At 45.1% G+C, this 17,424-nt stretch overlaps 2 protein-coding genes across 2 annotated transcripts in view; one reads left to right on the forward strand and one right to left on the reverse strand.

The window, feature by feature from the left end:
• Positions 149 to 9,806, forward strand: MAL (mal, T-cell differentiation protein). Its single transcript, XM_021390277.1, has 4 exons — positions 149 to 5,575; positions 8,257 to 8,424; positions 8,606 to 8,725; positions 8,939 to 9,806. The coding sequence occupies exons 1-4, from the start codon at positions 5,078 to 5,080 to the stop codon at positions 9,011 to 9,013; spliced, it is 861 nt and encodes a 286-aa protein (XP_021245952.1). The 5' UTR covers positions 149 to 5,077; the 3' UTR covers positions 9,014 to 9,806.
• MRPS5 (mitochondrial ribosomal protein S5) overlaps positions 12,857 to 17,424 on the reverse strand; it is a 44,721-nt gene continuing 40,153 nt past the window's right edge. The window contains exons 10-11 of the mRNA XM_021390276.1: positions 14,455 to 14,591; positions 12,857 to 13,430 (exon numbers count right to left, since the gene is read on the reverse strand). Coding sequence (XP_021245951.1) covers positions 13,206 to 13,430; positions 14,455 to 14,591 — 362 coding nt within the window. The 3' untranslated portion in view covers positions 12,857 to 13,205. The remainder of the gene's footprint in view (positions 13,431 to 14,454; positions 14,592 to 17,424) is intronic.

Genomic DNA, 17,424 nt, shown 5'->3' on the forward strand with positions numbered 1-17,424 from the left:
TGCTGACTCCCCTCTGAGGTTCAACAAGGACTGAGAAGTCTATTATGTCGTGATCACTTTGCCCCAGATGGCCTCCAACCTTTACATCCCCCACAGTGCCTTCTCTGTTAACAAGCAGCAGGACCAGGATTTTGCTTAGAAGCCTTGTGGCCTACTGGGAGGCCTTGAGGCTGGTCATCCTTGAGGGTAAGATGACACATGATCTAGACTGTGAGCAGCCAATAGGCTAACACATTGGCCTAGATGTCTTGAAGCCCAAAAGGATGCCTGAGGGCCTAGAGACCTAGAGGCCAGCTTAGAAGACTCGAGATCCAGACAGAGGTCTAGAGTCCAACAGGATGAATGGCCTAGAGGGCGGCATACAGGCGTAGAGGAAGGCCAAGAGGACAACCAAGAGGCATACATGTCTAGCAGCCTTCAGGCCCAAGGGGAGGCCCAAATCTTAGAGTCCTAGAGGCATTCAGGCACAAAGGTAGCCCTGGAGGCCTGTATGCTGGACACCTATGGGAGGTGTTGAGCCTTTGAGTGACAAAGGCCAAGAGAACTAGAGGCCAGAACATGTCAACCAGACTTTGTGGGTTTTCCACTCTGAATGAGAATCTGTGAAATAGAACCTTTAGTTTTGAATTTCCTCGTCCCTTTATAGTGATTCAGCCATCAAAGTTACTTGAATTTCAGATCTGGATCCAGAGTTCTCTTGAAAATGGTTGATAGCAGAACTCAAGAGTTCAGATGTGAGTGTAACTGGTTTTCAGGATATTCAAAAGGAAGGTCTGAATTTTGAATATGAAAATTATTTCCATAATAATTAAATTGAAGGCTTTCTAGGGACTGGTATGCTATGCGATAACTTCCCCTTTCAGCAAAATGAGCTGTTCCTTCTTAATCAAGGCAAGTGAGCTGTATAAATCTGTAGGCTGAGTGTGGTCTGGTTTCTGGCCACATGGGGACAGACTGTATTCGTCAAATAAGGCACTAAGTCCTATGTGGAATGAGTTAATCAAAGATGCTCAGTGCCATACTATTATCTGTCTCTGGAAGGTCTAAGGATAAAAGTTAATCCTACTCAGTACAAATCAGATACAAAAATATATCCACTGAAGTAGCACAGAGGAGATCAGAAAAAATACATGCATATATTTCAGATGCAGCATAGGAAAAAAAAATGTCATTATTGTAGTGTTCATATTTTTAAAATGTACTTCAAGTTAGGAGTTTGAAGCAATGTATAAAGTAGCAGCTAGAGCCTGCCAGGAGCTTCAGCCCTACAAAAAAAACGTGGAGGAGAAAACTTGAAAGGGAAGGCTTGACAGAGCAAGAACAAACAATGTGCTGTGAGGCCTCTCAATCACATTCATAGATTTGGACCACACAGACTTAATGGCAATCAGCTAAAACCTTCTGAGTGTAAAGATTTTCTTTTTCACATCACATCTTGCAGACACACTGTTTGCAGGACTGCATAATGAGGAACTGTTGGCCTCTACTGCAGGACTGAACGACTGATGTCCCTGTCACACCACCTGGATCCTTTGGTCAACACAGTGGGGATGTTTTGACCTGTAAGTGGTTACCCTGCCATCACTTAGTTGCATGCTTCTTGTTCCCATGTGAATTACCACTCACATGGGTCTGTTAGTACTGCCAGGTGACTGGCTTAGCATCCCACTGCTCCTAAAAGATCCATGAACACTTGCTGACATACCTTTGCCAGGCTTCTTCCATTTTATTAAAAAATACGGTTTCATTTAACTTCTCACAAATCAATGGTTTGTCAGAGAACCACAAAAGCCTGCAAGCCTTTCCAGCTGATGGTAAATTTCTGAGCATATTCTGCCATCTTGTGGGTTTAGAAGAACTTTCACTCTATCTGTGACATAAAAGTTTTGCTTGTGGACTCTCTGACTACTGAAAAAATGAAACACTAAGTCTAGTTATGCACCCTCTTCTGCAGGAAGTCTGGAGGACATGTGTAAACCTTAATGGGACTGCTCTAAACCTCTTCTTGTGTGCCTGCAGTTGGACTGGCCTAGTTTGAATTTGTTATCTACTCATTACTGGAGGAAGGTATCAAAGCACACGGGGGTTTCTCCTGCTTTTGGTCATGCTATGGAATGCCCAGCTAAGCATAAGCTTGCAGCAGCACTGCCTCTACATTCAAAGATTTACCAGAGGTCCAGTAAGGAAGTACAAGGTTGGAAGCCAAGGACTCAGCATGCAACCCCTGCTAACCCCATTTAACCCCATCTAACCCCACCTATGGCCTTGTGGGTGGCCTCAGACAAGGCTCTGTTGAAAGAGAAAAAAGCCAGTAATTTCTGATTGATAATCTCATGTCTATCCTTTCTTAAAGTGCCAAACTCTACATGGATTTGCTCTGTGTAAATGAAGCAAAAGCAACCGCTGGAACATTAACTGCCCTGTCCCACAGAGCTGGCTGGTTGTGCAATAGTTAAAGCACGGCAAACCTGGCTGAAACAGTGGGAGACTGGAAAGAGTCACCGTGACTTGATGTCATTCCTGACTGAGTGGCAACAATACCTTCAAGAAGACGTACTTATTTTCACACCCATGCATACCATCAGCCTTATTGGTTTTTGGGGGGCAGGTGATTTTTTGGGTCTTTTTAGGTAACGTCAGCTGAAGGCAGTGTAAGAGTTCACTTCCTTCAGGCTACTTCACTTAAGATCTTCTGCAGATTTTGTGTCATTGATTCTACAACATGGAAGATCTCCTTTCAGCTATTCAGTTTGTTTTTAGATTTGCTCAGTTTAAAAACACAGTAAAAGAGGAAGATTTCCTGAGGACATTTGTGTGTGATAATACACAACAGTAAGACTGTCACATCTTTAGTGTCAGGACTCTTTTCAAGTGGATTTCATTGGTGCTCTCCGACAGTGGGGAAGCCATGTGGTCTTTCCTGCCATTCCAGAATTTAGAAGGGAGTATTTTGGTGAGCATAAGTTTATCCACTTATTCCCCTATTTATTACTTTCCTTCCTTGTTGTTTCCAGACCTAATGCCCTTCCTCTGTTTCCTAATATCTCCATTCTCTCTGTGTCCTCAAGTACTGAACATTCAGAAAACTGTGTTCCATCATGTCCACATATCCCTTTGGGTACACAGTTAACATGGCGCATCAGGTGTCTGAGCCTCCTGAATCAGAGCTCAGCTGCAAGAAAAACTCCATGTACTGCCCAGGGCAGCTGTTCCCTCCAGACTGAGCAGCCCCATACATAGTCCCTGGGCCTTTCCCTCAGCCGTGGAAGCCTGAGGTCAAAGGAGTAGCTGATGCCCATCCCCACTAGCTCTCAGCCTGGCCACCACCTCTGTGCCAAGCCCTGCACCCCTCCCTGCTACGGCTCTGCTGGTTGAAACCCAGATTTTTTTGCTGCTGTCATGTCAGCTTCTTCCTGGTCCTTCAAGAATCCCCAGGGGAATGCAGCTCCTTTCAGTCTTTCAAGGCTCCTACTTGGCAGGCGGTTGGACTGGGCCAGCTCTTCCCAGTAAGCTGCCCCAGGTACAGGTTGTGTTGTGAGGGCAGTGCCCCAGTTTCACCCCTGGGTGTGTGCTGGGGCCAGCGTTGCACATTCATATATATTTATGTCTATAAATATCTGAAGGGAGGGTGCAGGCAGAGCCAGGCTCTTTTCAGAGGTGCCCAGTACAAGGACAAGAAGCTATGAGCACAAACTGGAACACGGAGGAGCCCCCTGGCCATCAGGCAGCACTTCTGGGCTGTGCACTGATGGAGCACTGCCAATCGTTATTGCACTCATTGCCCCAAATCTGTGTCCTGTAGTTCAGGACAGGCATTTACTCCATCCCTGATGAGCTCTCGCCATTCCCACCTGACTGCCAATGCGCTAAAAAAGCAACCAGAGTATCAAGTTGCTCAAGTTGTACATAGAAGAGCAATAAAGCTGGTGAAGGGACTGGAAGACAAGGCATTTGAGGAGCGGCTAGGCGAACTGCAGTTGTTGAGTCTGGAGGAGACCCTATCACTCCCTCTAAGTTCTGGAAAGGATGCTGCAGTGTGGAGGATGTCAGTCTCTTTTCACAGGTGGTAAGTGATAGGATGTGAGGCAATGGCCTCAAGTTGTGCCAGGGAAGGTGTAGACTGGATATCAGTTAGATTTTCAACATGGAGAACTGGAAAAGGTTGCCAAGGCAGGTGGTGTCCCTGGAGGTATTAAGAGATGTATGGATGAGGCCCCCTGAGGGACATGGTTTGATGATGAGACTCTGTAGGTCAAGGTGACAGTTGGACTTGATGATCGTGAAGCCTCCTTCTAGATCATCATGATCTAGACCTAGATCATTCTACGATTCCAAAGATCTGCAACCAACTCACAGATACCATAATTACACCTCCTGCAGCCTCACCACCATGCTCAGGGCTGCTCAGTACACCTGTCCTGCCCCAGAGCTAAGCAGCAGCAGTTGCTGCTGTCACAGAGAACAAAGCGCAGACAACTGAATGTCTCCCACTGCCACTGCAAGCAGGCTGGTTAGGGCTGCTTGGGCCAGAACCGACAGCATGTTATCAGAGGCAAGCAGTCCTACCTCCTGCTCTAGACCCCACACGAAAGCTTTGTGGCTGGCAGCAGCTGCCACAGTATGAGCACCATTCACAGGCTGACACGGACATTTCTTCTGCAGGTTGCTGGTTTGTGGCAGCGGATGGCCACAATGGTCACATTGTTCCTTTCCATTTATTGATATTTTACATCTTTGGCCTCCAACGCTGTGATTTTGCTGGGCATGAGTTGAGTGTGGTAATTAGAATCAAACACTCCATATAAAGGGAAGAGGAAATGACTCACTCCCATGAACTCCAGGCTAAAAAAGTAGAACAGAGGAAGCCAAATGGTTTGGTAAATCTCATTATTTTAGTCCTTTTTCATTACTTTGGCCTATCCAGTATCCTGAGATGACTAAGATGGTGGCCCTACAACTGCCCCTAACCATCCCAGGATGCATGGCCCCTCTATGGGACATCTCCCAGCCCTGAGCTGGTAGCTAGTACTCCTTGACTTGCTCTGCCACCTGCCATTGTGCTGTCTGTGGCCAGCTCATGTGGGTGGGGGACAAGCTGAAGTGCTGTGCAAACAGAGGGGATGAGAGATGCTGCCCAGCACAATGGGCACAGATCATCCTTGTTGGCCTTGGATGTAAACCAGCGCCACCCACCACCACCCAAGGACATGCCCTGTGTGGTGTGTCCCTGCTTGTGACAGAAACGCCCCAGGGCTGCCCACAACTCTTGAAAACCTCCTGTGGGTCCCCACCAGTCACACAGTTATACCTGGTCACAGGCTCTGGCCACATCTGTGGCACTCACAGCTGTCTTTGCCTGCCAGTAGGAAGGAGGGAGGGAAGAGGAGGAAGGAGGGGAGGGAAGGAGGAAGAGAGAGAGGGAGGAAAGGAGGCTGTATTTGGCAGCTGCCCCCAGAGAGGCCAACCGTCACTGCGGGAGAGCTTCGCAATGTCCTCAGCAACTTCCAGCACCTCTTTACCCAGCGGCCTGGCCGTCTTCACAACTTTTCCAGATGTTCTCTTCATCCCCGAAATGGTGAGTGCCAGCTTTTCCCTCGGGACAGCAAATGCTGCCCACACGCCCCCCAGCACACTTCGTGCTGCAGGTGTCCAAGCGATGACTCTCAGCAGACAGCATGTGGTCCCGGAGCCCGGACAGGTCCCTGAGCTGTAAGCACCTGGGGGTAGCTCCCAGCTCTCCCTAAGAAAGCCACAAGCCTGAAATGGGGGCTGTAAAACTCCCCTTCAGCCTGCAGAGGCGGGGGGGTGGTTGTGGCACCTCTAAAAACCTTCTGTAGCTTGTTGCCTAACCGATTTGCACAGGTTGCTGGTGGTTTTAAGGTAGATACTCAAGCTGAGCCAATTGCCAGGTGATTTTTAGCAACAGATGCATGCAAAGGATAAAATGCTTTCTTAAAGCAGTGGGGTAAACACATCAGCAAAAAGCTTCAGCTGCTGAAGCTACAGTGTTCCTGGGCTGGAGGTGAAGCACTGGAGCTGGGCATGGGGATGAGTGAAGGGTGGGTGAGCACCTTGCTCTTTCTTGTATTCTCACTGAGAGGTAGAAGATAAGTATCTTAAAGGATTTGGCACAAGTAATTAAACGCTGTTACTGTGAACACTGACTGAAACTTTCAAGGAGAAACTTTTTCATGTGTCCTCTGCTGATGAAATTTGCTCTTCTCTCATCAGTTCAAGAGGCTTTTTCCTACGCTGGGGCACTTTCATCCAGCACTGAGTGGTTTGGCTGCACACTGTAGGACAGAGCTCATATGATTTCATGCCCAAAATTCAACATTGCCATCTGGGACTAAAGCCTTCTCTATCTCCTAACCCAGTTCACACCCCTGAGATTTACAGCATTGATTTTGTTCTCCTGGTGATAGTAGGCAAGCAAAAAGGAATTGGGTTAAAGCAGGCATTACCGTTCCCTCAGCCCATCAAGATGTGCTCTGAAGACTCAGTCCGTGTGTCCAAGCTCTGAGAACAAGGTCTGGGTTTCCTGCAGCTGCATGGAGGACACGAAGTCCTGTGGAGGTTCTGGCTGGGCTGACAGTGGCGAGGCTGTTCTGGTACTGAGCTTGATGCCCACCCAGGCATGCTTATGGCACTGGCTGTACCCTGAGCTGTTTGCTTATAATTCCTGACTGCAGGGGATTTGGCACTGCAGCTTGCTTAATGAGCCATAAGGAAATACCCCATCCCATGGCTTGGAGAAGGTCTGGAAATGTGCGTCCTAAAGGCTTGGCACCACCCAGGGAAAGAGGAATGCAGCAGAACTGGGTTCTCCATTAGTGGGGCGGAGGGCTCTGGGTTGTGCAGGTCTGTTTTTTCCACTGTGTACAAAGGAGGCGGCTCCTTAAATCATAGCATTCAGGAGAAGGATGAAGAGTTCTCAATCCTGGAATCCGAGATTGCCTACAGTGCAATGACAGGGTGTATGTAGGGGGGAGAAGCATTTCAAACGTTTCTACAGTTACTGCAGAAGGTCCTGCCCGCAGCTCAGATGACTGCCACCTGTACTGAGCTCCCATCTGTATTCTGTGAAGTTTGGTTTAATTTTTGCCATCTATTTTATTTGAAGAGCTTTCTGCATATCTGGACAAAATTTTGCAGTTGAGTCTACGTGAAGAAGCTAAAGCAAGGTGAAAATAGATTTGCTTGTATTTTGAAAGGCTATTTAAAGTTAAGTTTTTCTCAGACTGCAGTCTCCAATGTGCTGTGAATTTTGACCCATCCCTGCTTTTTACGAGTCAACTGAACAGCAGCACCATAAAAGCAAAAAGTGAGCAATCAAATCATGCCAAACATTTACCCAAGTGAGTAATCACATCCCAGAGAAAGGAGGGATGGGAAATCGCGAGAAATGAGAAGTCACCAGTGAATTTTCCTCTATAAAGCTGGGATGACATGATTGATGTGGTGCTTTCTGAGTGTCATAAATCACAAACTTCTTTCTGGCATGCAGAAGTGCCCCCAAGGAAATGGAAAGGCCATGATTGGGATGAGTTGACATTTGGAGGCTGGCAAAGGCTTGAGGAGGGTATGCCAGTGATCACAACAATCTTAGCTCTAGAGGTAAACCACGAAAATCAAGAGTAACTGATGTTCAGGCATAAGCATGCACGGCAGCACTGCTTATATAGACCCAGCATCGTTTAGGTTGGAAAAGACTCATCCAGTGCAACCATCAACCTAATAATACCAACTCCACCCCTGAATCACATTCTTAAGCGTCATATGCCCTCACCGTAGGGATTCAGCTCAAAGGTGATGATCACCTCATCACAAGGTGGTCACGAGGCCACAGGTCTGTGCTGCTTGCATCAATGGGCTGGGCTTGACTCCACTCCTTTCAGGGATCCACCACTCTAGGTGTGAAACAGATGTGCCCTAAAATAAACCTCCCTTTTTTTCAAAACCGGCCTTCGCTAATAGCCTGAAACAGGCTACTGAGCACACTGAGGTGGGGAGGGAGGCACTGAATAGCAGTAAACCCCAGAGGTGATAGTGCCATGAAGCTTTCTGGGGCCCCAATCACAGGCAAACATTTCCAGCTACATACCCATATTCAAGTGGATGCTGGGGAGAGCTCAGAGGCCTTGCCAGACTATTGCCATGCACAGTGCTAGTGCCAGAGGCATGTATGGCTTTTTGCTTGGCTCTGGAGAAGGCAAGGCATCCCACACTCACCCTTCCTCTCACTTTTGCTTGCAGATCTTTGGGGGCCTTGTCTGGATCCTCATTGCCTCATCGAGAGTCCTAGCACCTAATCTGCAAGGCTGGGTGATGTTTGTCTCTGTGTTCTGCTTTGTCTTGACCACCGCACTCCTGTTCCTCTACATGTGCGGGGTGCATGGGGACAGCAGCTCCTGGGTCACCCTGGTAAGTGGATGTAGCAAACCTCAGGACCTCTTCCTTTTATTGTTGGTAATTATTGTCCCCTTTTTCTCCTACTGCACTCTGAATAACAGCCTGGGGCTTGCTCATGTGGGTTCCTTTTGCTTTCTCCTCTGTAGCGTGCTCCCTCCTTGTGAATGACTGAGTGTGATCCTTGTTTTCTTAGGATGTCGTCTGCCAGCAGACAGCAGCCCTGTTCTACCTCAGTGCTGCTGTGATGGAACCCATTGCTACCTCTATCCTACGTGGGATTCTGACTATTTACCAGGAGAATATTTCTGCCTCGGTGAGTGCCTTGGGTGGCCCCAAGGGCAAATCTTAACTCACATAAACCTTCCGAGGAGGGAGGAGGAAATCAGACCCAGTTCTACTATGCAGGAATGTCTTGAAACGTGCAAAAAGTCAACAGAAATATAATGCATTATGACGTATTTGCACAGACCAGGAACTCATGCCATATAATAAAAAAATAACTGGCCGATGTTTTTTTCCATTGTAGGTATTTGCATTCATAGCTACTCTGTTGTACGTGATCCATGTTATATACTCTCTCCGCCGATGGAAATCATCCTAATGATCTGTCCTTCCATGTTGTGTCTTGTGGTCACCCCACAAACACAGAAGTTGTCCAACGACTGCAGTTTCCAGGCTGGGATTAGGGTTTGTTTTTTAATGTATATACTATAAACAAGCAGCTTTTTTATGTGGAACCATGGCAACAAAGACCAAGAGCCTGTCAGCTGGCATGATCTATTTTTCTTCAGTCTCTTGGTTGGGTACTGCTTGATGATGGTAACTGGGGCCTCGGCAGAAAACCCAGCTTAAATTAGAACAATGCAGCTGGATTCAAAATGTCAAAATCTCCCTGAACCCTTATGCACCCTTATGCCTCCACAGTTGTAACTGCTGTCAGAGGAAGCATGAACAACAGGTGCTAAACAGCATGAGCATGAAACTTGGTCATTTTGGTTGACATGCACCTGTGTAAGCCTCTTTGCCTTCCTCACCTGCTGTGCCAAAAGAATTTTCCATGCCATTTCTGGAAATGCCACTTGTGACTTGTGAGGAGGAGCAGAGGCAATAGTTAACTTGCCTCCGGGACAATGAGTTCCCTGCAACACCTGAAGGGTACTGCTGAATAATAAGGCACAACTATAACCCCAGGAATTACTGCTGCCGTGAATTTCCCCATGAAACAAAACTAAGAAAATGTGCCGTAGATACTACAGAAGAATTATATGGATAATTAGAATAATGTCTCAGATAAGCAGAAGCAATCAGTTCTCGTCTTCGGCACGTGACTGTTCTCACATATACTGGCACTGTCTCACTAATAAAGATGGATTTCCTGTGATTTTGCAACCAAAGGCCATTGTCACTAATTTCCCCTTACAGCTGATGCATACAGTAGCAGGGCAGTGCCCAAGAATGAAAAAGAGCCAGGCATGAATGAAAAAGAGAATCCTAGAATGCAATGGGTTGGAAGGGACCTCAAAGCCCAGCTAGTTCCACCCCTCTGCCATGGGCAGGGCTGACCCCACCAGCTCAGGCTGCCCAGGGCCCCATCCAACCTGGTCTTGAGTGCCTCCACCACTTCTCTGGGCAGCTGTGCCAGGGCCTCACTGCCTTCTCAGTGAAGAATTTCATCCTCACGTGTAACATAAATATCACCTCTTTTAGCTTAACTGTTACCTCTTGTCCTATTGCTACAGGCACAAGCTAGTCTCAGCAGTGATGTTCATCTGAACACACAATTTACTCCACAGTATTATGTCAAGTGAGTTTTTTTAAATGGGAGAATTAGGCCCACAGAAGGGTGTTTTCACATGTTACAGAGATACCTAAAATGCAGTGGTAGCAAATTAGTCCTCTAAGCTTGTGGGGCTACCTGAAGTCTAAATTCATGAATAATAACAAGGACTGCAGAACAGAAGGGAAGTGGAACTGGACATAGAAACACCTCTGTTGTTTCATGTCCTGGGGGGACTTTTGAGGGTTAAAACTTTTTAACTGCAGTATGCAGAAAACATTGAATTATTTATTTTTTGTCCTTGTTGAAAACCAGCCTGACCTGTTTTTTCATGTTAGTGACAAAAATGAGCTGATTGCAACAGAGGTGGAAAAAGAAATCCCTCTTCAGAGCAGGGAGGTAACTCAGGAGCTGTGTATGAAGACACTAGTCAGTTCAAGGCACCTGCTGAAACTTGTTTCAACATCCCTCATCCATGTTCCCCTCACCTCCACATTCCTGTGCACTACCACCATCCCATTTGCAGCCAGCATCATGGCACTTAGCCCTGTCCCCTCCCCAACTTGCTCTGCTTTACTGTTCTTTTCCCTGCAGCACGCCAGTTCGCACCAGTCTGCACTGGTTCATTTGTATGTGCCCTTCCTTCGGGCCTGCCTGAGGGTGCAGGCTTGGGATTGGGATGGAGAAACCCAGGCGAGCCCCTGCCCAGGGAGTGTTGGGTGGACAGAAGGAGCACTGTGGGGTCAAGAGCATCTATGTGAACATCTTATGAAACAGCACTATGGCTTTTAAACCCTCAGTGAGGCCACAAATTTAACCCCATGCAGCCAACCAGCTTGCAGGCAAATGAATGTTCCTACACCATGAACAGCTGGGTGAGAGGGAGGTGCAGCAGAGCTGCAGGTAAGTTTCAGCAACAGACTTATTCCATGCAAATGGAAAAAAGCACTCTGAGATCTTCACTGCCTGTCACGCCCAGCCCTCCCATCCTCTCAGCATCATATGAGGTCTGTCATGCCCTCTAGGCTGGGCAGCTCACAACACAGAGTTCACCCAAAGCTTCACCACATCCATTTGGGATCTGGATGTCTCCACAGATGAGAAGTTCCTAAAAAACAAAAGTCGGTACTTTTGGACCCCTAGCACCTGATCTCTATCATCCTCTCCATCTGCAGAATTCCCTTGAAGATGTAGGCTGCAAAGAGGCCATTTAAAAAGCCATACACCAGCCTTCTTGGGGAGCACTTAAAATCCAGTTTCCTCAGCAAAACAAGGGTCTGCAAGCATGTACTCCAGAGATCAGGCAACTATACCGTAGTTAAAGACAAACCAGCCACTTGAAGGCATGAAAAACCTCAGGTCTTCTGATGCAAACAAGATTACAGATGTACCTCATTCATTAACTATGTCCAGATTGTTATCTTGGTTGTTCTTGCTAAATTGAAGAATGCCTTAACTGTAATGTTAGTGGTTACCAAATATTTGCACACAGGTACCTAAATTACCTTGCCTCCAGGGATGCACTGAGTTAGAAGCACTTACATCTTCTCCTGAACTGCAGAATTTGCTTTGTCTGAAAGCAAAGAAATTTAACAGAGAATTACAATTAGCACCATGAAAAAGTGCAGGAGAGCCTGATGTTTCTCATTCTACAGTGATTTTTGCCAGTGAGTGATGAGCAAACTGTATACTGGGTAAAAACATCTATACAAGCATCTGTATTAAGATGAATAATCCTGGAAAATGGAAAACCCACAAAAGCTAACATCTATGGAAATATCAAAGTTCCATGTGGGTCTGGAGCAGAGCCTGATTTGTGTCTGCTCTGTCTGCTTCTCTCTCTCCTTAGCCAAGCTTTTGGACCATTCCCCACTTCTGATCATCACACGGATGCCATGAGCCCCACTCTGCTTTGTCTTCTCTCATACTAACAGAATTAAGCATCAAAACCCCATTGACTCTGAGGACAGCAATGGAAAGGCATTGCTTCAGATGCATGGCAGAGCTAAACCATGAGTAGCTATCCTGTGGGTTCAAGAAGAGCCTTAAACCTCCTCCAGCTCTGGGTGATGGATCTCCCAACAACTGAGCTGATCTAGCTTCTAGCACCTACCTCCGCATGCTTCAGTTGGAGATCCACTGCATGAAGGGGTTTACTCCTTCTCTGACAAGAAGCTGGTACATGTCACAAACTTCCTCTTTTTCCTTTAATCTCAATAGCTGTAGCACTTTCTCAGTCTTGGACAGGGCCCAAAACACTACTGCGCTCAGTACCAAATTGGCAGAGAATAAAGCCAAGTCCTACCCCAGCACACATATAAAGGAAAATTCTGTAAGAAAGATATGATTGCAGGTTTTGGACTGCATTTCCAATCTCAGCTAAAGTAGGAGATCATGAGATTACTGTCTGTCCTCAGATATTTGGGCTCTGCTTTAATTGGGGAACTCCCCCACTTCCACAACTAGTGTTCGCACAGATTCAGCTGCTGCCTTTCATCACTTTGCCCACCTCCTTTGAGCTTCTTCTACCTCCTTGATTTCAGTTGCCTCACTACTCCGAAGCCTGTGGAGGGAGATGGAGACACATTGACTCTCACTACTGCTGCTTTCTTCAACATTTACTAGACATCAGCAATTTGCAAAAAAGATGCTAACTCCCCCACCAGACTCATTCTGAGGATTCTTTATTGCTTCCACAATCTTGTATTTTCAGTAGTTTCCCAAGAGTTTGTGAAAGAAACACAGGATCTGTTGATTACACATCTGCAGGAATCAAGTAAATGCATGCTTGAAGTCGAAGTCATGTCCACTGGCTGCTTTCACCTGAATGTTTCTAGTTGAACAATGATGAGAAAAGTTGTGGGAAAGCAAACTGTTACTGAACGGTAGTACTGGGAGCAGCAACATGAACGGCATGAAAACTACTGTAGCCATCATCTGAAATGTAAGCCTGCCCATTTGGGCTGGGCTTTCACAGCTGCATCTCTGAGCAGAAGAGACATACATACTGGATTTTTCACCATACTGTCCGTCTAACATTTGCCCAGGGTGATTTCTTCATTCCCTGAGCTTCTTTCACCTCACACCACTCCAGTTTAGTGTCTGGAACCTCATCCTCAGGCTCAGGATCCTCGCGGACAGTCCCCTCGGGCAGTGCCACAACAATGGGCAGTGGGCCTTGCTCCTCCCGGAACTCTACCACGTAGAGGTTCTTCTGGTTTGCTAACTGCTGGTGAGTCTCCTGGGGGCAGAAAGGAAGCAGGAGAAAGACAAGACTATTTTAAAAAAAATCTCAGGCTAATAAATATTACAAGAAAGGCTGTTTTGTTTCCTGCTTCTGGCTGATCCCAGCTTAAATCATCCCTAAGACAACATTAACTTGAGGAGCAATGATGCACGATGTTGGTTTACTTGAGGTCAAATATATACAGAGTATATGAGGTAGGAAAAATGTTTACCAATAAACATTTTCAACACTGCATAAACTGAAAGACTCATCCGGCAGATCCTTATGGATTTCAAATGAGCTAATAATAAGCAGCAGGGATTCAGGTAACTAGCATTGTGCCTTGGTTTTATGATTTCTGGTTATTGGTATTCCACATCATAACATCATGCAGTGTATGTACTGGTTCTCAGAAGATAAGAACTACTACATTCCCCAGAGGACTTTGCGACCCTGTTACCATTTTCCGGTCAGAGGGAAAGATAAAAACTCGCACATCACAAGATGTTCTCGTCTCATCTCTCATCCCGGCAGCATCTCACTCCCCAGCCGTCTCACCATCGGCACTAGAATAAGGCGTACCTTAATTTTGGACACTCTCTCTTATTGTATTGGATTTATTAGCTTAAATTGTAATTATATTGTATTATAATGTGTTATTTTGCATTCCGATATTCAGTAACTTAGTTTGTTTCTCCTCAGATCGTTGCCGCTGTTTTGTTCTTAGGCCCATCTCCCTACTCTTTTTCCCTTTTCCCTTTCCCAGGGCATGGGTCCATGGGTCCCTCTGCCCCACTAGTCACGGAACCAGGCCGAACCAGCCTGTCAACTGTTGACGCATTGCCATGTTATCCTAGAGGAAATTGATTCTGGAAAGGATCTGGCCAGAAAAAGTTTATCTTGCTAATAAGGATGCACAATGACACGTTAGTAATGTGCATTAATGCAAAATATAACATTTTTGATCACAGACTACTACAATATCAATCCCATTCCATCCTCTGACTTAATCAATAGAACCACCAGGAGTGTAATCTACCTGTTCTGTCAATCCTTTAAAGAGAGCTCTGGTAATATTAATCAAGTTTTTGGATCCAGTAACCTTGGCATACAGGTCTTTAATGCCAATTAGTTTGCAGATGGTAATAATAGCTCGGTGGCAACGAAGACCATAACCTGTAAGGAAAAAAAAAAGTATAAATTAGCATTACATTATTGCTTGTAAACATATAACTTAGCTAAGGAAAAACAGAACTAAGATCTCCTCTCAGTTGTGTCTGTTACTTATTAAGCTAAAACATACTGACATATCATAAAAATGGTAAAACCAGTCTGGAAAGACCATTCTTCTCATTTTTTTTTTGTGGGCACGCTAACAAAGATGACATTCTTTTTGTAGTAAATACACTCCACTTAGCAATATGCAAAACTGAATGAAAATGTCACCACCTATAAATTCAAACCATAAAAAAAAGCAATCTGAAGAACTGTTTTTCTGGAAGTACCACTATAGCAGTTTTAGAAGTCTTCTACAAACAGACACCTTCCCCACCACTCCCAAGAACATTCCACAAACAAAAGGTAATTCCTTTCTCCTACTCAGGAAATAAATGACGCTCCAGTACTTCCCCATACTAACAAAATAATAGAAATAAAACATTAGCAGAGAAGCAAGATCACTTAAGGTTACTTAAAAGAGTATAAAGATGAAGCTGTTGCAAGGGGAAATGGTCTAACTAGAACCACACCAAGACCATCTCTTCTGAGCAGCAATACCTACAAGAGCTTCAAAACTGCTTCCTCTGCAATTTCAACGTAACAGCTGCTGGATGACAGCTTTTGTAACTACTCTGAAGTTACAGCTCAAAACAACCAGTATGCTTCAAACACTGCTGCCTCCTGGGCTTGCTGCCCATGGGTACAGAAGAAGCAAGGTCAGTGTCTCCCACTTCTGTAAAACCCAGTATAGGTAGAGAAACTGGGGAGGGCTAGCAAGGTAAGGGGAAGTTCAAGAGGGCAGTAATGCTCCAGCTAGAAAATCTGATTTAAACACAGACTGCACTTACTTTCTCTTGGCCCAAAAAGTGGCTCAAATTTATCAAGGTGATAGAACAAACGAGCACCGTGGCCCTCATTTGCTTTCTTCTTGAGAGCAGTTAAGATCACTGAAAGAACACGTGTGCACGAGTGCAACCCACAGGTCAAGCTTGGAACACGTAGGTAAGTGGGAGGGAGAGACAAACAAAGTCCAAAATCCACAAATACAACAGAAGTTTGCTCTGTCTCCAGTCGAGAGTATTATATTAGCTCAAAGGTATAATTACAGTGTATTAGCATTAATTACAAATGGTTTCTTACGCTTGCCAGATTTTAATGAAGGAGTTATTTCTTGAGGCATCCAATTTTGTTCTCTTGTTCCCCAAGAGACTTGTTTTGTGCGGCCTAGCACTATTAATCTTCATAAATTGGTTTCTGATAGTTCTAATGTATTTTACTTAATAGCTGAAAAGCCAGTTTATCGATTAATCCACTCTGCAGAACAGTTTTGTTGCTGGAGTAAATGAGGAAAAAAAACAAGCCCTATTCCAATGGCGCATGTTTTACAACACTAATTTCCTTTGTTTTTTTTAAACCCATAATTGGAAAATAAACTATAACCATTCAAAGTCATTTGTTCTGCCTCTCGAGAAAATACTGTTTTCCATGCTACCATAAAAGTGAAAGCATAGACATACGTGAATGATCTCTGGAAGGCTGTTTGTCAAAGTTTCATTTTCAGTGACTGAAAACATTTTATTTCTGGTGTTTTGCATCACTGCTTCTCTCCTACACCAATTCAATCAGTTTTCTGCAGATTGTTAATGCATGAAACTCGGAAGCCAGCAAATTAGTCCATCAGTCACCGATGAAAATTTGTTCCAAACACAAAAGCAAAAGAAACCAATTGCAAACTCCAACTGTGGAGTACAAGTTGCACTCAGACATTTTACATTTTCTAACTTGCCTGTGGCACTCCAACTACATTACTGTGGTTTAATTCAAGGGAGCCTACGTAAGAGGATAAGGTCATTTAAAACATAACTAATTTTCTCACACTGATTTTTGATAAAAAGGTAATCAAGAAAAGCATTTAAAACGTAGTCTTCCTATCTAATATAAGCTGTGATAGGCAACCTACACTAGTTTTTCTGGACAGCCAGCAACAAGAGTTTGGAAAGAGAAAACCCACAGTAAGATACTACACTGAGTTAAGTTCACATTCAGATATTCATACTACCTAACTCTTGAAACTTGGATTTCTACTTGCTTAATATGTAATCCTGATTATATGACAGAGGTTTTCTACATTTTGCAGGGATTAGGAATAAAGAAAAGGACATTTAATTATAATGTTGAGTTTATTTTTTCTCTTAAAACATCAAGCTTTGTTGTGGTCACTGCCTGTGTCCTATGCACAGGAACTGGGAGCATATTGAATACAGCAGTTTGCCAGCTGAAATTATGCGAAGTGGGAGGCATATATAACCATATAATTGCAATGTCATCAGCAAACAGAAGGAATCTTATAAAAGACAGTCTAATGCGAAAACTATGAATAACTGTATTTTTGTCATGCATATTAATTACAGCTATGGGGTATCAGCGCTGGGCTTCACAGCCACATAAGCATATTAATACGCTGAGAAAGCTGGAGTTGTTCCGACTAGAGATGAGAAAGGCTCCTGGAAGACTTCACTGCAGCCTTCCAGTACCCAAAAGGGTCCTCAAAAAGACTGGGAGCGAGTCTTAATCAGGGCAAGCAGCAATAGGACAAGGGGCAGCAGTTTAAAAGAGAGTAGGCTTACGTTAGATGTTAGGAGGAAATTCTTTATGATGAGGGGGGTAAGAACCTGGCACAGGCTGCCCGATGAAGCTGTGGGTGCCCCATCCTGCAAGCATTCAAGGCCAAGTTGGATGGAGGTCCTGGAGAAGCTGATCTAGTGGAAAGTGTTCTTACCCATGGAAGAGG

The sequence above is a fragment of the Numida meleagris genome, chromosome 3 (assembly GCF_002078875.1).
Source record: "Numida meleagris isolate 19003 breed g44 Domestic line chromosome 3, NumMel1.0, whole genome shotgun sequence".
NCBI classification, from domain to species: Eukaryota; Metazoa; Chordata; class Aves; order Galliformes; family Numididae; genus Numida; species Numida meleagris.